The sequence below is a fragment of the Gadus morhua genome, chromosome 22 (genome assembly GCF_902167405.1).
Source record: "Gadus morhua chromosome 22, gadMor3.0, whole genome shotgun sequence".
Lineage (NCBI taxonomy): Eukaryota > Metazoa > Chordata > Actinopteri > Gadiformes > Gadidae > Gadus > Gadus morhua.
The window spans coordinates 16,787,972-16,808,361 of record NC_044069.1 but is presented as its reverse complement, the minus strand read 5'-3'; the positions used below and the strand labels follow the sequence as shown (position 1 = coordinate 16,808,361).

The window sequence follows — 20,390 nt, the reverse complement described above, 5'->3', positions numbered from 1 at the left end:
ATGAAACCACACGATCTACTGTTGTACCATCGGCATCAGGAAACTCACCCCTCCCTAACACTACAGCAGCCAACGCTGACAATGCACACAAACACACACGCACACACACACAAACACTTTGTGTGGTCTTGGTGAATAGTATTAGTAGCCAATTTTTACTTCTTAGAGCCTCTGTGCGATCGTCTATTATAACAATCATAGAGTGCAACCTTTACAGTCTATGATTACAGCCTAGAGGAAGTTAAGATTCTGAAGCAATGACTTCTTCAAAGCAGGTCGGAGTCTGTAGGACCTGACATCTTCACTGTGTTTGCAGTCACGTTAGCAGCATCGACACCTTGGCTTTGACGTTCAGCGTCCTGAATAGTTTGTCTGAAAATTACAATCATTGAGTGTCCAATAGTATGGCGTATTGTTGTATAGAGAGAGAGATTGCATATGTGTGTGGGTGAGAGTGCGTTGGATAGAGAGGGAGAGGGAATAGTATGATAGTCAATCGTAGCAGTCCTGGAGACATCAAGTTAGTCTTCATTCTGTTGTAAAGCTACTGTCTTACCACTGTCATTAATAAAGATAATCTATTGTTTGTATTTGATCTGTGACTTGCTATGTACTTTTCTTCATTATTTCTTATTATGGAAATAGCTACTTTTAATCAAACACATACAAAGGGCGACACCATGTGGATATAACTAGATCTACAATGTCAGAAATTCATTGGCCTACTCACTGTTTCAACCGTAATTCTCATCCTCCTTATAAAAATATCACAAATTACATCAACTGTTTGAATCAGGGATAGGCCAACTCAATGACAATTCAATGAATATTAGGTTTCCACATCCAAGCTCCTCTTGATATTGAATTCAATACATAAAGTAGGCCAACATTTCATTACTATGCGACGCTATATTGCTATTGAATTTCTATTTCCGCTATTAAAGTGAATCATCCTCAGTCAAAATACATCCATCAATTAAAACCTCATTCCCTGGGCAATTACCTCATCCCATCCTCTTCATTAAAATGATAAAACGCAAAGATTGAATGTCAATGATCGATGTCAATGATCCAATGAAATCAAACTCCAGGGAACAGTGTTTCTTAATAGCTAGTTAAGAATATGTTTCCCCTCCAGGTCTAATATAGCTCCCATGGATCCGAGGCAGGCAGAGAGAAACATGAACTTCCCTGCGACTCCATTACCTCTTCTGACTTTCTAACTTGTCAAGGACACATCTTGTTATCAAGGAAGAAGTTAGGCTTTCATTTTCAAGATAATAAATATAAGATAGGCTTAAATGTACATGCTATATTTGACAGATATAAGGTTACTTAACAGTTAATTTCAAATTTCATTTTTAATAATTAATATTTTGTGGGGTGGGGGGGTTCCCAAAATATGACTCACTATTCTACAAACAAAATAAAACAAACAGACATTGGAATCGTTTTTCCTCCATTTTATTGATAAATTATCATTTTTAAAAAGACCAGAGAGCCATCTTTTTCATTCCACTCCCGCTACCGTTTTCTATCTATTGAATTTGAACCTGGTTCAAAGTATTATTTTCGTTATTAGTAATACTTTCTGATACAGCATCATCACCATCATCATCATCACATTCAGAACATGGTTAGAAGTTTGGACTGTGTCCGTTGTTCAAAAGACACAATGTTGTTAGCCTATAGCGATGCTAGCTAGGACATGACTCAGTTGGCAACCAGCTCAAGGAGGGAGAAGGCTTACATTCTAAAATCACAGGTAGAAGGAGCTAAAAGCTAAAAACACAATCAAATCTCAAGGCTTTAGCAACCTTGTAAAACAAAACAAAAAACAAAAAAGAAATACTGGAGTGGCGAACGGATTCATACTGCAGATGGGATTGACCACGTATTTAAAATCAACGATTAAAAAAATGATCACCTCCAAGCAACTTAAATTAAGTGAAAAACTAAAAATGAAGTATAAATTCTCAACTGGCATGGCAAACAAGCCATAACACACACACACACACACACACACACGCACAAACACTCATTGTCTAATACTGGGCAGCAACATTGCCACGCACAGGTATTTTTAAGTACAATTTGTTTAAAAGTTGCTCACATCGAGAGTTAAAATCAAAGACTTATAATGTGTCGTCAGCCTTTAAAGGCTGAAGTAGATGGTTAAAATACACTATATGAACATGCAGCTTCCGAAAGCCACGATTTTAGCTAGCAGCAAAACAACACGTACTATTGCATATGAATCGCAGTGCAATGGGCACATATTTCTTAGGAGTTCATCGTCTTGTTTTGGTCTGCGAATGAAAGACTACATGTTGAATGGGTATCACCAAGTGAAGACGGAGGAGTGCTTATCAAAATATGAAAGTTCAGAGATAGACAGAGAGAGAGACAGAGAGACAGAGAGACAGAGACAGAGACAGAGACAGAGAGGCAGAGACAGAGACAGAGAGAGAGAGAGAGAGAGAGAGAGAGAGAGAGAGAGAGAGAGAGAGAGAGAGAGAGAGAGAGAGAGAGAGAGAGATCAAGTCCAACTGGATTGAAAACTAAATATCTGGGCTCAGCAAGGGATCCATTTACAATGTCGAGTGACAAGGATAGACAAAAAGAGATTTAAATCCCGCTTTCTGACTCATCTCATAGGCCTATGTGTTCACATTCGGCTCATTGCCCCTGCACCTTGGAAGATATATGCAAGTTTCATCAACAATGGAAACTAGTAGGAGGAGACTGACCAACATAAACGTTCAGCAAATTTCATAAAAACACAATGTACAACATGCACCCTATAATAGACAGACACCCACACACTTCAGAACGACACACGTTCTGCTCTGTGTAACACACACTCCCATTCATATCTGAAACAAAAAGAAGCACAAAAATAATGAAAAGTGGCGTAATATTCCATTCATGCAGGGCTGTGCCAGGCCAGGGGTTTCGTGTGGCACCATTCTAGGCAAAGCTGTTCTCTGGATAGCTGACTTTGATGGCACCCCAATAGCATGCCCGTACCAGACAGATGAGACCGATCAGGTAAGCCACCGCCCAGGAAACGTACACCGCATTATAGCGACTGGCAAAGTCTCTGGTGCCCACCTGTTAAAACACACACATTCACGCAAATAGTATTTAAATGTAGCCTTAGTGAGTGACATTGTGAAGTAGTTACTTCCCCAATCCAAAACCGAGGTTCCTCGTGCGGACTACTTTTAAAACTTTCACAAAAACCAAGGTAGCATGTAAACCAACTAGGCAGGGGCACACCATTAACACTGGGGAAAAAGCTCCCAAGATCTTATTGTGAAAATTACGAAGAGATTAGTAAGATCATATGATTGCAGGAAAGAAAGAATTATATATTTCAATGCCTAATTTGAAAATGGGCCAAATTTAAACTGCAGGCGATTCAGCAGTGAAATCAATAAATTATACATTCATCCTAATTTCCAAATGCACATAAACGGTCATGTTTTAATAATTCAGTCGTTATCTCTTTCGATGATGAAACATATTTCTAAAAGGAAACCGGGAATATAAAAGCACTCACTGTGAGCCCCACTCCGACGAAGATGCAGATCATTCCTACTGTGATGTACGCACAACAGCGCCTCCTAGGGAGTGCACTGCCAACCGACGATCTGCGCACAGAGGGGGGGAGGAAAAGGTTCAAAGGCGTATTAGCAATATGGCAATATTTGCATGTCTTATTTAAAGTAACACAGATGAAGACATACTGAGAAACACGACGCTGGCAAAGAGGTTTGGAAAACACTGAGGTTCCGATAGTCGAAACTACAATTCCCATCTCTGCAGTGACTGTCTCTGGAATGTCAATATTAGTACTCTCATCTTCTCCGCCGCCAGGAATTTAAGAATGAGCTACTTTGACTTTGGTGAATAAATGACATGATAATGATTCAGCTATTGTGTCTAGACCAGGTGGCTTTCCCAATCCAATACTGTACATTAAGCCACTGATTTAGCATGGGATTTATTCAGGAATGTTTGAGAGGGGCACGGTGGTAGGCACGGCTGCCTACCACCGGTCGGGAGGTCCCGGGATCAAACCCATTGGAGACTCGGTCACGTTCTCCCAGTCTCCACACAGCGGTCCTTCCACCAAGAGACTGTGTGGTGGCATAATACTGCATCAGTGGAGTGCTTAAGAGTTGGTCCCATGGGGCAGCAGCACCTTCCGCAAAGGGATCCATAGACAACACGTCCCGTTAACTTATTCAGTTAATTCGTCAAAGAACAGGTGGGTGGTCAAATAGCCAACACACTGTCCTGCCCAAACTAACCAAATAAAAAGGTCACCTTTGTCTCACCAATCCTCTCTACAATATCAATCAGTCACTCTATTAATCCATTCGATTATGTCAACGGCGGATGGAAAGGCAGATTTCCATTGATTCTTATATGGATGCCTTTTAGACTCAAACAAGACGAGCAGCATTTCAAATATCACTAAATAACGACATGTAGCCCTGAATGCTTTATTCAGACAGGTGTTCAATCCCTTTAACACGATATGAAGGGAGTTTAGCTCCTGGAGCTCATCCAGATTGAGTTGTGTGGGGTGAGGACGTCTCAACCACCACCGCTCTTCTTTTCCCCTTCTCAGTTCACAGATGAAAGCGCCCAGGGATCAGTCACATGATCGCCTCGTTTCCCATCGCCACAGGGGCCCCAACACGTTTACATATCCCATTTAACACCAACTCCAGTTCTCTCTCCCTCTCTCTCTCTCTCTCTCTCTCCCCACACCGACACCCTTCCGGGAACTACATCCAACTGCAGGAGAGTTGCAAGGAATGTTATTCAGGATTATATATTATTAATAAAGAAACAATATGGCGCTCTCTTCCTGCCCAAGCACCCCTGCAGGGCTCTCATGTGACCAGGCTCAGACTTCAGGAATCACTGGTATTTCTCTGGCTCAAGGGTAGGGGGGGGGGGGTAACATCCCCTTGTTTCTGCACACCCTCCACTTCTATTCCTTGCAGCCACATCCCTACTGAGCCGTGCCTTCTATCTCTGCGGGTTATACATGCTCCCACATCTTACTGCTGGTCAAATGATAAGCCTCTCTCTTTATTTCAGATCCAGCTTGACTCATGAGGTCGAATAGTAGTAATATTAACATATTATTATCTTATTATCATTATGATATGCGTCATGTCACTCTGGAGAAGAAAGAGGTCAGATAGCAGTGTGACATGCAATCTCAAGGGGTGAATACATCATGACTCATGAATAAATCAAATTGATGAGGTGTTCAACATAACAGAGATGTAGAACGTCTGTGGGACATGAATCAACAGACAAGCACGCAGGTCCCAGATTGACTGGGGAGGCCGCCTCTGATTTCATCAGAACAAAGAGGAATCAGAAGATGTAAAGAGACACATTCTGTCTCAGTACATCTTCTCATGCTCGGTGAGAGGGAATGAAGAGGCGCGGGGGGGGGGTCTTGAGCTAAATCCCTGCTAGATCTCATGACCATGTGACAGCCCATCGGATGGCACTGCCTCACTGCGTCTCATTTATTCCTCCCACACTTTTTCCAGGGCTCTCTCATAACTGGCCCAGTCGCGTGGTGAGGCCACAGTTAGCCCTGGATCACTAATGCCCATCACACGTCTGGATTAGCCTCCACACAGCCCTCTGGAAGCCAGAGGGCTGTGTGGAACGAACACACAAACACCCGACACACACACACAATGCACAGTGATGAGGTTTAGAAACATTAGCAGCTGGCTTATACTTTCGTAGCAAACTTGGTCGAATTAGGCCTACAATCCTACACTACTTAGGGCGTTCTTTACTACATATTTGTGTTATGCGAATGTCATAATTTCCTCAGACAGAATGATAGCTACAGCCTTAAATCAGGCATAATCTGACAACGGAAAGATACTTTGTTTTGAATGAAGTAGGTCATTTTGAGGTGGTCCAGAAGGACCGCTGTTCCGCGTGTACACAGTTTATGATGACAGATACCAGGTTACACTGTCTGTACTACAGCAGCGTTGATGTACTCACATTTTTTTGCAGTGTGGGCACTTGGCTAGCGTATTAAACCGGAGCTCCATCCACTGTAAGGACAACAAACAAACAAGCAAACAAAGACAGAATGCGCCAAGTTAAACAAGGAACTCACCAGAAATTAATCGAGCTGATTCTCATGCCGATAATCACACGGCATGAGTCCTGAATTTCAGGCAGAGTTCCATGATTATCTCCCTTAATGCTCCGGTGGAAGGAGGTCTGTAGGGGTCCTCGTCAACCCCTCATGTAAACACCAGTCATTGTGGGACATCCCTTCTTTGAAATCAGAAGGTTTAAACCTGGGCCAATGGTAGGCATTGAGTAAAGCATTAATGCGATGAGATGCGAGTTGAATGTTATGGGAGCGTCAATGCATAGTGTCAAAGGTGTTAGCCGACTGGTGCGTAGCAGGAGCACACAAACAACAGTCCACGCCACTACGCTTGCTACGGTTAGCGTTCACAGTGCACTACCGGGACTTCTGATGTTAGAATTGTGGTGTTAATAACATAGCACTAAATCTAAATCAACATGTCCTTGTTACATCGGTGCAATATGTGGCTTTTCCCAGTTGGCATTTTGTAGGGTTTACATGAAACAACATCTTACTGCCAAATTCAACGATCGATTTTGTACCCCGTTAAAATGCATCAATGGAACTGGCGAACCGCATTTCACCAAGGTTTCTTGAACGTTTCTACAGATCTCTCAGCCACACTGCGAGGTCTTTGAAACAAACAAACACTCTTTGAAACAAGACGTAGGCGGAAGAGGAGCCCGTTTGCAACAGTGTAAGTAAGGACAGGAGAGGTGCGCAGGTGGATTGAGGCACCACTAGTCTATGGTTAAGGGGTGTTAGGGGGGGTTGGGGGGGGGGGGGGGGGGGGGGTCCCCCAGGACGTGACCAGCCGTCTCAACCTGTTGCTGGGCTGGGGGGGAGCCGTCAGTGGGGAGGGGGGCCAGAGGCTGGGAAGACCTGGCGTCCTCACTGCCCTACAGGGGCCACAACGCGGGACAGTGTGTGGGATGAAACACGTTTAAAATGAACAGACACGTCTCGTCTAGAGAGACTGAATGTACGTCAGGGCAGCCACAGTGGGAGGAGAAGTATTGGTCTAAAAACAGGGGATAAGCACAGAATAGAATGATGTTTTATTCTTATTATTGGCCTGTTTAGTCTAGTCAGTGGGAATTTAATGCCTTTCATTAAATCTGAACAAATTTGTGAGTTAACTAGGAAGGTGTTGTGGCGGGTGTTCATGTGTTCATACTAGGAAGGTGTTGTGTGTTATGGCTGGTGTTCATGTGTTCATACTAGGAAGGTGTTGTGGGCTATGGCTGGTGTTCATGTGTTCATACCAGGAAGGTGTTGTGTGTTATGGCTGGTGTTCATGTGTTCATACTAGGAAGGTGTTGTGTGTTATGGCTGGTGTTCATGTGTTCATACTAGGAAGGTGTTGTGTGTTATGGCTGGTGTTCATGTGTTCATACTAGGAAGGTGTTGTGTGTTATGGCTGGTGTTCATGTGTTCATACCAGGAAGGTGTTGTGTGTTATGGCTGGTGTTCATGTGTTCATACTAGGAAGGTGTTGTGTGTTATGGCTGGTGTTCATGTGTTCATACTAGGAAGGTGTTGTGGGCTATGTCGTGTGTTCATGTGTTCATGGTAGGAAGGTGTTGTGGGTTATGTCTTGTGTTCCTAACAGGGAGGTGTTGTGTCTTGTGTTCATGTGTTCATACCAGGAAGGTGTTGTGGGTTGTGTTCATACCAGGAAGGTGTTGTGGGTTGTGTTCATGTGTTCATACCAGGAAGGTGTTGTGGGTGGTGTTCATGTGTTCATACCAGGAAGGTGTTGTGGGTTGTGTTCATGTGTTCATACCAGGAAGGTGTTGTGGGTTGTGTTCATGTGTTCATACCAGGAAGGTGTTGTGGGTTGTGTTCATGTGTTCATACCAGGAAGGTGTTGCCGCAGTGCCCACAGACCACCCGGAGCCCCTCTGGCTGGGCGGGCAGGGCCGGCTGGGCGGGCTGCTCCTCGGGGATCACCATCACCGGGCTGAGGTTGATGATGCGTCTGCTGTGGGACGGGGCACAGCACAGCACAGCGTTGTCATGCCAACTAAGTGATGCTAATGTGCCGTTCCACCCCCTCAAAAACAACAATGAACCACAACCCGAGAATGGACACGATTCAGCAGAGACCCACTCTGGTCTCTGCCGTTTTTTCAGCATTTAGCAACTTTATGAATCCGAGCAACAAATCAGAGCGAGAATAATCAAAGCAATCAAATTAATATTGGACGGACTCCAGAAGGAAATGGAAGTGCAATATGAGTTAAAGATAAATAAATGTATGATTTATTGCGTCAATCTCCAATAAATCAGTTTCATTCTCTTTGTTGATACCAAAAAGAAAATGGCTACCCACAATTGAGTCGAATAGTGCGTCTGTAACGCTGGTTCCACTATACCCTCTCTGGTGATCGGAAACTTGTCCCCCACGTGCACCGGTTGGGGTTTAAATGCATGGCAGGAATCACGTCACCGACACCCAGTTTTTGTCAAATTCATAATTCTGCAAATGCATTTCATCAGTGGGCCGTAGACTCAGTCCCATCATGTAATGTGAGCATAGACCAGAGGCATGCTGCGCTGGGCGGCTCCTTCCCCCCTACCAGTTGGGTCGGGGACAGCCTATCCTGCGGGACGTGTCTTTGCAGATGAGCAGGCAGTTGCAGGGACACCGCACATACTTCTTCCCTGTCGGAGGGTTTTTGATGGGCTGCAGTAAATCAACACATAAAGGGGACATCGGGAAACGTTTCTTAGTGCGACACAAATGAAGAAAAGGTTGTGAAATACAACCTAAGTGCTGCTGAATAAGCCCCCCCCCCCCCCCCCCCCGACACATAACGGTGACTCATTCAGAGAAAGTGCTGGAACACCGATATATATCTTTGCAAGTCAGAGGCTCAAAGCACACTTTACCTGGACTGCATTGTATAATTCAAAATACTGCAATTCGCATGCTTGTCCTCAAGACCCCATGGAGCGTAAAGAGACCTTTTTATTTTGCAATACTATGGGACATTTAGGTGGAGATCATACGGCTATAATATGTATTTTAGTTATTAAACTAATGCCACCAATTACCCGACATACAATAACACAAACTCTAGAGACCCAAAATAAATTCTCAATTGCCCGTTCAACTCAATCTCTCTAAGGACCCCAGGTCAAGGTCTGAGCCCAGCACAGAGCAGTACATTGAGGGCCGGTAACAAATAATAGTGGGCTATATACGTGGGTGACGTTGGAGGCCGGATATCAGTCAGCACTGGCCCAGCTCTAATGAGAGCTGCAAACCCCTCCCATGAATTTGTGATGACAAATTGCCCTTCACTCCGCCCCCACAAGGACAGCCAATCCCCCACGGTCTTCATTCGTCTCTCTCTCTACGCTACCATGTCATCGGGGCCCTCCATCATAAAGACCGGCCACAGCCTCACCCCCTACAGGTCATGGCGTCAGGGGGAACATCGAGGCGGTATCTCTTATAGCAACTGGTTGCATGAATTAACGAAAGCAAGAGAGAAAGGAAAGCAAGAGAGAAAAGAAAGAAAGACACAGACAGAAAGAGACAGAGAGTAAGTAAAGACACAGACAGAAAGAGACAGACAGAAAGAGCAGACAGTAAGTAAAGACACCGACAGAAAGAGACAGACAGTAAGTAAAGATACAGACAGAAAGTAAAGACACAGACAGAAAGTAAAGATACAGACAGAAAGTAAAGACACAGACAGAAAGTAAAGATACAGACAGAAAGTAAAGATACAGACAGAAAGTAAAGACACAGACAGAAAGTAAAGACACAGACAGAGAGTAAAGACAGACAGAAAGTAAAGACACAGACAGAAAGTAAAGATACAGACAGAAAGTAAAGACACAGACAGAAAGTAAAGACACAGACAGAAAGTAAAGATACAGACAGAAAGTAAAGACACAGACAGTAAGTAAAGACACAGACAGAAAGTAAAGACACAGACAGAAAGGACACACAAAACACCACAATTCAAAGAGATTGATAAAATCATATCCACCCATCATTACGACCCGATGCTTATGAAGCTTAGGAGAGGCTGACCCAAACCCCCTCCCTGATAATTAGAGCTCTCTCCCGACCCCCCCTGCCTACCGTGGCCTCGTTGCACACGGTGCACTTCACCACGTGCTGGTGCAGCTTGCCGTCCAGGTTGATGAGCGACTGGCACACGCGACAGTTGATGACGGGCATGCCCCCCGCATCCGGGCTGGCGATGGCTGTGTAAGGAGGAGGTAGTTCGGCTTAGGAGAGGGGAGGTAAAGCACACACACACAAACACACACACACACAGGGCTGTTAATATCATGCAGACATGCATCCCATCTTCACAAAGGGCTGAATGGGACGAGGCTTGTTCTACTTATGTTTGTGTATAAGAGGAGGAGACACTAGACGTGGGCCCATTTCCACTGGAGTCAGTGGAAATCTAAATGAATCCAAAATCTTTCAGTATTCTACGACAAAATAGAAAAGCTTTAGAAATCACTGTAGGGAAAAACTTTAAATAAACACACACACACACACACACACACACACACACGGTAAAGTTAAAGTTAACGCCGGTAACAGCTGGAATCATCCAATTCAGATTCATCAAAGAACATAACAGACGTGTTTTGTCAGCGATCAGGCCCCAGGATGTATAGATTTGAATGACGAGGTAAAGAAGTATCCCAATAAGTCGGTCTAAATAAAAAAAAAAGACCTTAAAAAGATAAGACCATGACGTGACGTCCCAACAGACTAATAAGGCCAACTGCTGTGATGGATGAAGACCGGGTTAGGAGGTTCCTAAAATGGCTTCTCCACCAACATTTATCCCAGCGTGGGAATACGCTCCACGTTGGATAAACAGGGGTAGTGGGGAGGGCAATAAAGAAATATAGTTTGTCAAAGAAACAAGCAACTGCCAACATGCTTGCGTACTACATGTCAGCATTCTCCCCCCCTGGACACCAGCTGGGGTCGATAAACTCATGGGGAGGCGGCTAAGCGCTGACCTATTAGATACTACAAGGACAAACCATGTTACAAAGGCTTTTAGAGACAACACTGTTTAGAGACAATACGAAGGGCCGCTGGGTTGGTGACAATCTTTCTAACTTAAAATAAGGGGTCCCAGGCCAAAATGGGGACTGAGAGCCATATCCCCTGACAATTAAAAACTATTTCTTTCATACAACTGCTGAATTTACATTCAAATGCATTTTCAATTGAATGAACTGTTCAATTTTCCTAGCGTCTCATCTTGGTGATCATTGAGCCCTGGGAAGAGATTTCATGTTGAATGTATGTCATGTTGAACCACATTGCGTCAGGGACCATGGTATGTGATCTCCTCTGGGGGTCTTCAGCAGACCACCATAGCCAGGCTAAACCTATGACAGCCCGTGACTAGCCGCCTTTTTGCTCGACATGTGACCAGACTGTTGTACTGTAAAGAAGCCCTGTATGACAGGAGGCTGTTTAACACAAAACGGATGGCTCATTTACAATAGTTAGTAGTAGATTTCGGGACTTCGATGACTGGGTAATCTGTTCAATAATCATTTAGAAGAAACTGTCTAAAAGTAAAACTACTTTTCATTGGTGGTTCCATTTGTCTAGAGATAATATGATATAGTGGGATGTTGTGAAAACCTCAAAAGTATTCAAAATGAAGTTAATCCTAATAATAATAATAATAAAAAACAAATTACTAAAAAGTGCCGCGCACTTATAATTCAAACACAACCTTCATCAAAATATCGCTCATGTTTTCTAATGGTTCTGTTCGTTTGTCTAATAATATCACATTTATGGCAGGATGAAGTACAGAGAAGTATTATGACATTATAACATTTATTGTTATTGTGCATTATGAAGCAGAACTGCTCCCAGCCAGGGGCCGGCTGAGGTCCGGTCCACGAAGCGTGACTAACTCAGGACGGGTCTCACTTGTTTCTACCAGTGTGGCCTATTTCAGCCGAGGCCTTTACCCAAAGTGCCTTACAGTGGTTTTAGATGCATGTCATTACGGAGCAGGTGTGTGTGTGTTGGGTATCTTGCTCAAGGGTGCCACAGATTCCTAAATTCATTAGAAAGAATTTGCTGTGAGCAATGATAGTTGTTCCTTACCATCTAATGCTAAAAGATATTTCTTTGAGAAAAATGCAATATGTAGTCATTTTCTTTCTGTGTTGCTCGTTGGCTGTTCCTCTCATCTGCCTACTGTCATGTACAAGGAGACGAGTTGGAAATGAATAACTAAAAAGGGAGGAGAGGGGGCTGTAATAAGAGGAAGATTTTCTCCTCTGACCATCAACACCACTGAAACAACCACCACCGTTTTCCTTCCTGCCGTGCTTTCCTCCAGCTCTCAGTTAGCACTTATCGCTTGAGTAGGGTACTGGTACACAGACTGCTGCCTGGCCCTGCTGGGTCTTCATGGGTTGTTTGTTTGGTCTGCAACGTGGCGTTGCTGGTGGCAATGCGCTCTCTGACTGGTTGACATGTTTGACAGACAGGCTAATTGACCAACTGCATTCAGGACCCAGGTCAATTTACAAAATATGCCGTTTTTAATAGTGTTCACTCCGCAAACAGGGACTAGATTATAAATTAAAATATATATATCAATAGAATTTCTATCTGGAAATGAAATGGAACATTTGAGTGAATAATTGCCAATAAAACGTTTGGTATGGTTCTGACATAACAAATATTACATTCAGTGTAGAGCTCATAGCAACATGTGACTAGAATTTTAGAGTACCGCCCAGAAAAGTATCTGTGCGTACAATGGCTTTCCTTCTCTGTGAGGAGTGCTGATATCACAACACTGCAGTCTTGGAGGGCCCGGCTGTAAATATAACCTCTAGATCGTCCATGGATTGTACAATAGTTGAAAGTACAGCAGAGTGAACACAGAATGATCCTTAAACTGACAATGTTTTATCGTTATTTTATCGTCATTATTGCCAGACAGAAAACCCCATCTTTATACACACTATATGAACCTATGATACGTGTTTTGGTTTCATGAAAGACGTTAATAATAGTATAGGCTGGCAACACACACACACACACACACACACACACACACACACACACACACACACACACACACACACACACACACACACACACACACACACACACACACACACACACACACACACACACACACACTTTGTCTGCTGACTCCCCATAATCCTGCTTACACATTGCTAGGGGATTGTATTCCAACTAACTGAAGAAAAGGAATTAGCCATGGTCCACAGTTCAGAGAGGGAGAGTCTAGGTCAGGAAATATCCAGATATCCAGTCATCTGCCAAGTCCAGAAGCAACTATCAAAGGGCTGTTATTTTTTGATAATTTAAAGTCCAAGTATTCATTATCAGAGTGGGAAATAGGAATGTACAGATTTGAGTGCATAAGGACAGAAACATTATATTTCAAATCTCCACTTCCTAACCTATAAGCCCCATTTACCTCTAGATTCGTAGAGACTAAAAGTGTTCAGTTAAATCTATTCATAATTTTGTTCAGCCTGGTTAACCAGTGACCAGTATACTTCACAAGTAGCCTACCGGAGTAAGATGTTATTTTTGTATGGATGCTAATCATCATAGACCTTGTCTGTAAGCATCACCACAGCAAATAGACACACACAGCAAAAAAGCAAAAAACATAAATATTGGCAGCTTTGGAATGACATTATAATGAATCACTTTCTCTATCCTGAAACCCAATAACATAATGGTGCCTTCTGAGACCAGAGAACCACCAAACGCAGCCTAGATGGTGCTTGGTTTTCTTGCTATCCGATCAGACCAAATCCAGCGGAAGAAAGGAGCTACCCTCTTGCCATGTTCAGCCTGGGCCTACTGCTAGCTTGATTTATAAAAAGGTCTAAAATTTTCTACCGAAGCGTGCTAATAACTTAACGTGACCAGAGCAGATTAATAAAACATATTATCAAAGGAAGAGTTTGTGTCCATTTCTATCAATTTCTCTGCATGACTGTGCACGTTATCACACAGCCTGATCAGATATAAGGCTTTGAGGGGGCAAGAGGTGACTGGACCTTATGGAACAATCCAAGTGGTCCTTGTTAGTTCTGAGTGGCTACCACTGATTAAAAAAAAATATATATATATACAGCTATATATATATATATATATATATATATAAATACATATTAAACGAAGCCTGATACCAAAATAACTGGTGTAGGCTAGCACTGATTTGTATCCTGAAACATCTGGCTACATGTACACATGTATTAGGAAACCATTGGAAACAATGGCCTCCTATGTTATGCAGTACAGACAGTTCCTAATGAAATGAAACACTGTATACGGTTATGCGTAATGTCCTACATAGTTCCTCAATAATGACACATATGTGTTCTTGTTTGGAGCATTAGGCTGCGCAGCACATGAAGCTGTGATGCAAGCATTCCTGGAGAAAGAAGAGCTGTTATTGTCGGCCCATGTACGTTAACCCCCTGCTCCACTCAATCTCTTCGCTTTCTCCTCCACCAATTGATTTTCCACCGACGCCAGCTGCCATAGCCTCTATTTCCGCACCAATTCGAAACATTGCACACCGCGACGAAACGCCCAAAAATGATTCAGCATGCAGAGGAGGGAGCAGAGATCCCGTCGCGTGTTTACCTCGGGGGCTCGGCTCCTGCAGATACGGGGGGGCCACCGGGCTGACGTTCTCAGAGTTGGGGGCCGACAGCAGCGGCGATCGTTCGTCCATGCCGTCCGAGGCCATGACAGCAGCGGTGGATTCAGGGCCGATTTAAAAGAAACAATACGAATGGTGGTGGTGGTGGTGTGGGTGACTGTCTTTCCTCGGCATGGAGGAGAAGCCAGTGATTCGGGGAGCTCGCTGCTGCTAACCAACGCGGTCGACGGAGTCGTGGAGGTGGAGCCTTGTGTTGTGACCGGGTAGTGGTGGGGGTGTTTTAGGCACGCAGGAAGGATACCCCGACCTTCTCCCAACCCTCCAACCTCCACATTTATTGACATCATGCTGTTAAACATCATTACAGGGGGCAGGCTTATTGTGTTTGAAGAATATAAAAGTTACATTTATATCAGAGATAGCAGGCCAATAGCAGGCTATGAGAATATTAGGCTGTTATTAGGAATTCATGTTATGATTTGCTATTGCGGATATCCACTATTTAATATGCGATGAGTCAAATTATCTCGTAAGGGGACTGCTTTGCAAATTATTTAAATTTCCAAGAATTTAGATAAACTCAATATTATTGAAATCGACTGTAGCGCTTCAAACGACGTCATACTATATTTATTCCACAAGATGGCGCACCATACTTAGCCATTTGTGTATTAACCAATGTTCTTTCCCGGTGCTTTCATAGTTCATTATTGCGGTCTTTACTAAAATGACGTAACACAGCAAAGCACGCATGCTCGGGATCACATCCCCACCCACTGAGCTTAAATGGCAAAACAGACCTGGATGAAACTATGTCTCATGAGACATGTAGGCCTATAGTTATGTAAATAGTAGGCCAAGTCCTCTAAGTTTTATAATTTTCGAATTTACACATATTTTATGGAGTGGACCTTTTTTCTACACATCACGTTTAAGCATTGAATCATCACAATCATCCTTCTGCCTCCTAATTCATGGTTAGTTTCCTCAAACACCAAATGGCTCGTAAATACCGAGGTCTGTCGCCCACTTTCCAACTCCTCAGTTTTCCGCTAATTGGGTCTGGACTCGGAATAATGTTTTAAGAGAATTGATGACATTAGATCCATTAACAGAACAATACATTTAAACCTGTCCGGTCTATCTACAATAACTCTTGGATTCTTGTAAAAAAAAATGCTCGGTTTGGGTGAGGAAAAGTTCCACTCACAAGAAGTAGCTTGTTTCGTGTTTGTTTCGAGCAGATGGTTTCAGACCGCGCGCTCCAGACGCGGAGCGACTCATTCTTTCCGACTGTTAAAGCGCGAGCGACTGGCCCGCGTGCGTCGTCCAGATCTCTCGTGAAGGTAAAAACCCACATTATCTAAAAATCCTTCATCTTCTAGATATCATGTCTACTGAGTATTTCAAAATAGTGCACGGGAATTTTACGCAGCTAGTTTCCAGATTGCGATGATTCAGAATGTTTTAACCTATACGACATGCTACAGAATGAACACATAGAAATGTGTTTCTGTTAGGCCTACTTTGAGGCAGAACTCGTGAGCTTGTATCAGCAACATCTGCGTTACATACTTCGTAAACATCTCAATAACATATCAACAACATCTGAAAGCTACCAACGTACGTCCTTTTCAAACAAAAGCCGCTTGCGTTTTTAACCAGATAAACGTTTTAAACAAAGTACAAGACTACAAATAGTTCATATTTAGAATGCAAATCTCTTTTTGTGTTTATTTCATCTTTCCTTGTGTAGGATTTTTTTTTTCAAAAGCAACAATGCGCTGTACATTTGCTGCATGAAATAGTTTTGTGAGTGAGTGAGGGACTGAATGATTGAGTGCAAGCATGACCTGGGACCTTTCCCCCGCTGTCCTCCTAGCGAGTGTCGAGATGGTCGAAGGGGAGGTGATATGGACCTGGCTGGGTGTCTCCTGCTGTCTCCTGCTGTGCGCCGTCAGCCCAGCGGGGGGCGAGAGTGCTGCAGGGGAGCCGCCAGACCTCTTCTGGGACTGGGAGCTGGGCTCCGGTGGGGGTCGACCCCTCCCCCAGGAGGAATTCCTGCACATCTTCTCTGCCGCCGATAGTCCCTTCGTCACCGAGACCCTTAACCGTCCCGCCAACTGCAGCCAGCGGTTCCGGCTCCCGTCGGCCTCGGCGGTCTGTTGGGAGGACGCGGCCGGCCCGGAGGAGCTGGCCCGGTCCCGGCAGTTGGTTCTGCAGAACCAGGCGGCGCTGGAGGCCGTGGCCAGCTCCAGCGGGACGGAGGTGGAGGAGGGCGTGTCGACCGTGACGTACGCCCAGCGGGTGCGTGGTGATCTGCGGGGCGTTGTGGTAGACCACCAGAGCATGGGGGTGACCATGGACACCATGCAGCAGGTGTTGACGTCGCTGCAGGAGAAGAGGAGGGAGGGCACCGAGCAGAAGGTCTACCTGAGGTGAGGGAGAGCGTCACATGGGTTTCGATCTGGTTCCACACAAGTTGAACCAGTGGAACAATATCAAATAGACCGAAAAAATGGTATAGATGCACTTGACATAAAACAAAAAGTTCATCAATTTTTTAATCTGTACTAGTTAGAATATACCCCCCCACCCCCACCCCTCAAATACGTCTGTTAATTTGTAGCACACAATTAGGCCCAATCCCATTTCTACCCCTTACCCCTCCCCCTTGTTTTGAAGGGTGAAGGGGAAAGGGGAAGGGGTAGAAATGGGATTTGGCCTAAAGCCAATCCCATTTCTAACCCTTCCCCCTTCCCCCTCCCCTTACCCCTTCAAAACAAGGGGGAGGGGAAGGGGTAAGGGGTAGAAATGGGATTGGGCCCTAAAGTGTAACAGAATCAGCTGCCCTTGAGAGCATACATTTCATTCTGCATTTTTTCTCATCCTACGCTTCATCCTTAACTTGAATATACATCCGTCTTTGACCCTCTTCAGCATGAGGGAGCATCTCGCCAGCGCAGGGGACTCCATCCACGGCAGAGAGCAGATTGCAGAAAACCTGGAACACCAACTCTCCCATCTCGAGACATCTCTGCTCAACATGCAGCATCGCCTCAACAAGATACTAATGCAGTAAACACGCAACCTTTTCTCTGTGTTGGTTCGGGTGTGAGGCATTTGTCAGGTATTTGCACTCATTCCATATTATATATTATGGCAATGTAGGGGATTTAGCACATGTTCAATCTCTCCACCGTAGCGGTGAGAACGGAACGATTTATCAGTATGCAATTATATTACATTTACATTTAGTTGAACCGATACACGTTATCCACAGCCATGTACAAGTGAGGCCGTGAACATTTGAAACATACAATATTGAGGCATCAAAAATGTTATTCCGTGGGCTTGAATAGCACCAGTTTGTTTGTTTTGTTTTTTAAAAACAAAGTGCAGATTATCTCTAGGAATCAGAACACCACTCTTCATGTATGAACATCATACAAACATACACTCCAACGTTCAAGCGCTGTGGAAAGCTCTGAACTCTGTGAGTTTGAAACACGTGGTATGCGGATGCATTAAAGATTCCTGCTTAAACAGACATGTTCCATAAAGACCATTTATGGCAGACTGTCCATTTTATAGGTTCTCACAAAAAACAGGAGAAAAAAAAGGTTTAACTAGACTAGTAAAGTGGTTTGACCGATAGCTGAAGTTTAATTAGCCTCTTTGGAATATGATGTAAATGACTGTTGCACATGGGAAGCTTTGAAAATATGTAATTATCGGAGAATGTTTTAAAGGATCAATAAAGACGATTAAACTGATGTCTTCTAACCCTAACATTGAGTTGCAGACAAGATGCTTGATGTAAAAACATTTTTTTTTTATCTATATCAAAACATATACAACATATAAGCATACTCAATGTTATGCTCAACATATCATAGGCCAATCGAAGTGTACACATTACTGTATTGAGATCAAAAATCTTGCTTTGTAGTTGGAATGAAAAAAAAAATTTTTTGGCTAACTTTGGTTACATCTCTTCCTCAGACATATTCCAAATAAAACAACAAAACTAAATTTAAAGGACCGCTCTGGGGAGAAAATCCTCTAGTCTAGTGTATGAAACAAACCTGGTCCCAATAATCAAAGTAAAAAGTATACTGTCGCAAACTAGCACATATATTCACATCCAATGGTATTGCATTGACTGCATGCTTGCGTTGTTTAATCTTTACAAACACAATATTAGATTAGATACCACACTTAAGATTTCTAACTGTGATTGTGACTGTTGTTTGGAGGCCTATTTTAAAATAAATAAGGGGTGTCATTCCCACTCCAGGATATATAGCTGCTTAATTCATCGATAGAAACTTGCATGAAAGTCTTCTGCAAGAGTTCTTCAGGAGAATTTCGGACTTGATTTAAAATTCACCTGAATTAGCTCTTGTTTCCCCCTCGTCAACAGAAGTTCCCTCATCTACGTTCATTCTCACTGGATGGCGACCTATAGATACACGTTATGACATCATCCGATGCAAAATGCCCTGAAGAAAATGTCAGATGTCTGCTTCCTCATCTTCGATTTGCTCCAAGGTCTTGAGATAATCCCCAGCCAAAATCTTCTTTGGTAGGATATCTGTCAATAAAAAAACACAAACAAATTCAATTTTATCATGTGTTTTGTTGTCGGTATTGCCAGCATGTTTTTTTTTTTTTTTAATCTACACTTTCTCAGAATCCTTTTATATATGCAGCAGGTTTATAGCCTGTTGTCAGAATGTATATACATAGTCAGAGTTTAACCCCATGGCAATGTGTGAATTTAAAAAGATTGCATAGTACAACAATAATTTTGTGGATGATAAACTTGTGTTTCAACATGGTTAAACAAAATACTATAGCTATAGTTCTCACCAGTGAGGAAGTGAAACGTGTCCTTCTCCTCTGCAGTGCTGGCCAGGTCACTGTATGAGAGCGACTTCGACCCTTTGCCAGATCCATTGTTGAACGAGGACACAGCCAGGTACTGGACAAACAGCTCCTTCAATAAGATAAAACATATCAGAAGTCGAACAAGAGGGGGCGAGATGGACAATACTCCAAGAAATCACTCTGAATCCAAACAGTTTCAGTTAGTTACGAGCCTATCAACAATGCAGCAAATGTTGAAATTTAAGCTATCTGAACACTGTCAAGTAAACTTAATCTTACTGTTGCCTTCGTGGTGAGAAAGAGCGCCTCCTGGTTGATGTTAGAGACGTCGGGAGAACTTTTCATGATCAGCCGTACTCTTGAGATTGGGAGAGAGATGTTTTTGTTTGTGGAGACATTATTATCTTTGTCTGCAGTGTTTGCAGACATCTTCATGGATACAGTAGTTTGCTTACAATGCCGACCCAGTGCGTCCAGAGTGAGCGCGGATAAACGGTGAAACGGAAGTAGGGGATGTTTTGAACGGTGACGCCGATATCAAACTTCCTTTCCTTTAGAATCGAAGAATGCAATTACAATTTTCGTTTTTACATCAAGTAATCTATATTTTTGGCTTAAATTAATTGATTTTATTTTCTGTATAA

The 20,390-nt window shown here is 43.4% G+C and overlaps 4 protein-coding genes across 6 annotated transcripts in view; 2 read left to right on the top strand and 2 right to left on the bottom strand.

The window, feature by feature from the left end:
- The window catches only part of necab1 (N-terminal EF-hand calcium binding protein 1), a 25,342-nt gene extending 24,747 nt beyond the window's left edge, over positions 1-595 (top strand). The window contains exon 13 of the mRNA XM_030347391.1: positions 1-595. This exon is cut by the window's left edge and continues 78 nt beyond it. The gene's annotated coding sequence lies outside the window, so the exon portion shown is untranslated.
- An 852-nt stretch (positions 596-1,447) lies between these two features.
- Positions 1,448-15,123, bottom strand: pip4p2 (phosphatidylinositol-4,5-bisphosphate 4-phosphatase 2). 3 transcript variants are annotated; one of them, XM_030347388.1, is made up of 8 exons: positions 14,835-15,123; positions 10,266-10,414; positions 8,746-8,852; positions 8,024-8,147; positions 6,988-7,062; positions 6,064-6,116; positions 3,566-3,656; positions 1,448-3,114 (listed from the first exon to the last, which is right to left on the bottom strand). In XM_030347388.1, exons 1-8 carry the CDS (start codon positions 14,938-14,940, stop codon positions 2,971-2,973), a joined length of 849 nt encoding a protein of 282 aa, XP_030203248.1. In that variant the 5' UTR covers positions 14,941-15,123; the 3' UTR covers positions 1,448-2,970. The 3 variants fall into 3 exon arrangements, with proteins under 3 accessions (XP_030203248.1, XP_030203249.1, XP_030203250.1); XM_030347389.1 differs by having other exon boundaries at positions 10,266-10,390; positions 14,835-15,121; XM_030347390.1 differs by lacking the exon at positions 6,988-7,062.
- A 509-nt stretch (positions 15,124-15,632) lies between these two features.
- On the top strand, positions 15,633-18,629 carry si:ch211-57n23.1 (uncharacterized). Its single transcript, XM_030347447.1, has 3 exons — positions 15,633-16,199; positions 16,736-17,291; positions 17,794-18,629. Exons 2-3 carry the CDS (start codon positions 16,747-16,749, stop codon positions 17,933-17,935), a joined length of 687 nt encoding a protein of 228 aa, XP_030203307.1. The 5' UTR covers positions 15,633-16,199; positions 16,736-16,746; the 3' UTR covers positions 17,936-18,629.
- Positions 18,630-18,667: 38 nt separating this feature from the next.
- On the bottom strand, positions 18,668-20,275 carry chrac1 (chromatin accessibility complex subunit 1). The gene is made up of 3 exons (XM_030347448.1): positions 20,026-20,275; positions 19,729-19,855; positions 18,668-19,450 (listed from the first exon to the last, which is right to left on the bottom strand). The coding sequence occupies exons 1-3, from the start codon at positions 20,179-20,181 to the stop codon at positions 19,371-19,373; spliced, it is 363 nt and encodes a 120-aa protein (XP_030203308.1). The 5' UTR covers positions 20,182-20,275; the 3' UTR covers positions 18,668-19,370.
- Positions 20,276-20,390: the final 115 nt, after the last annotated feature.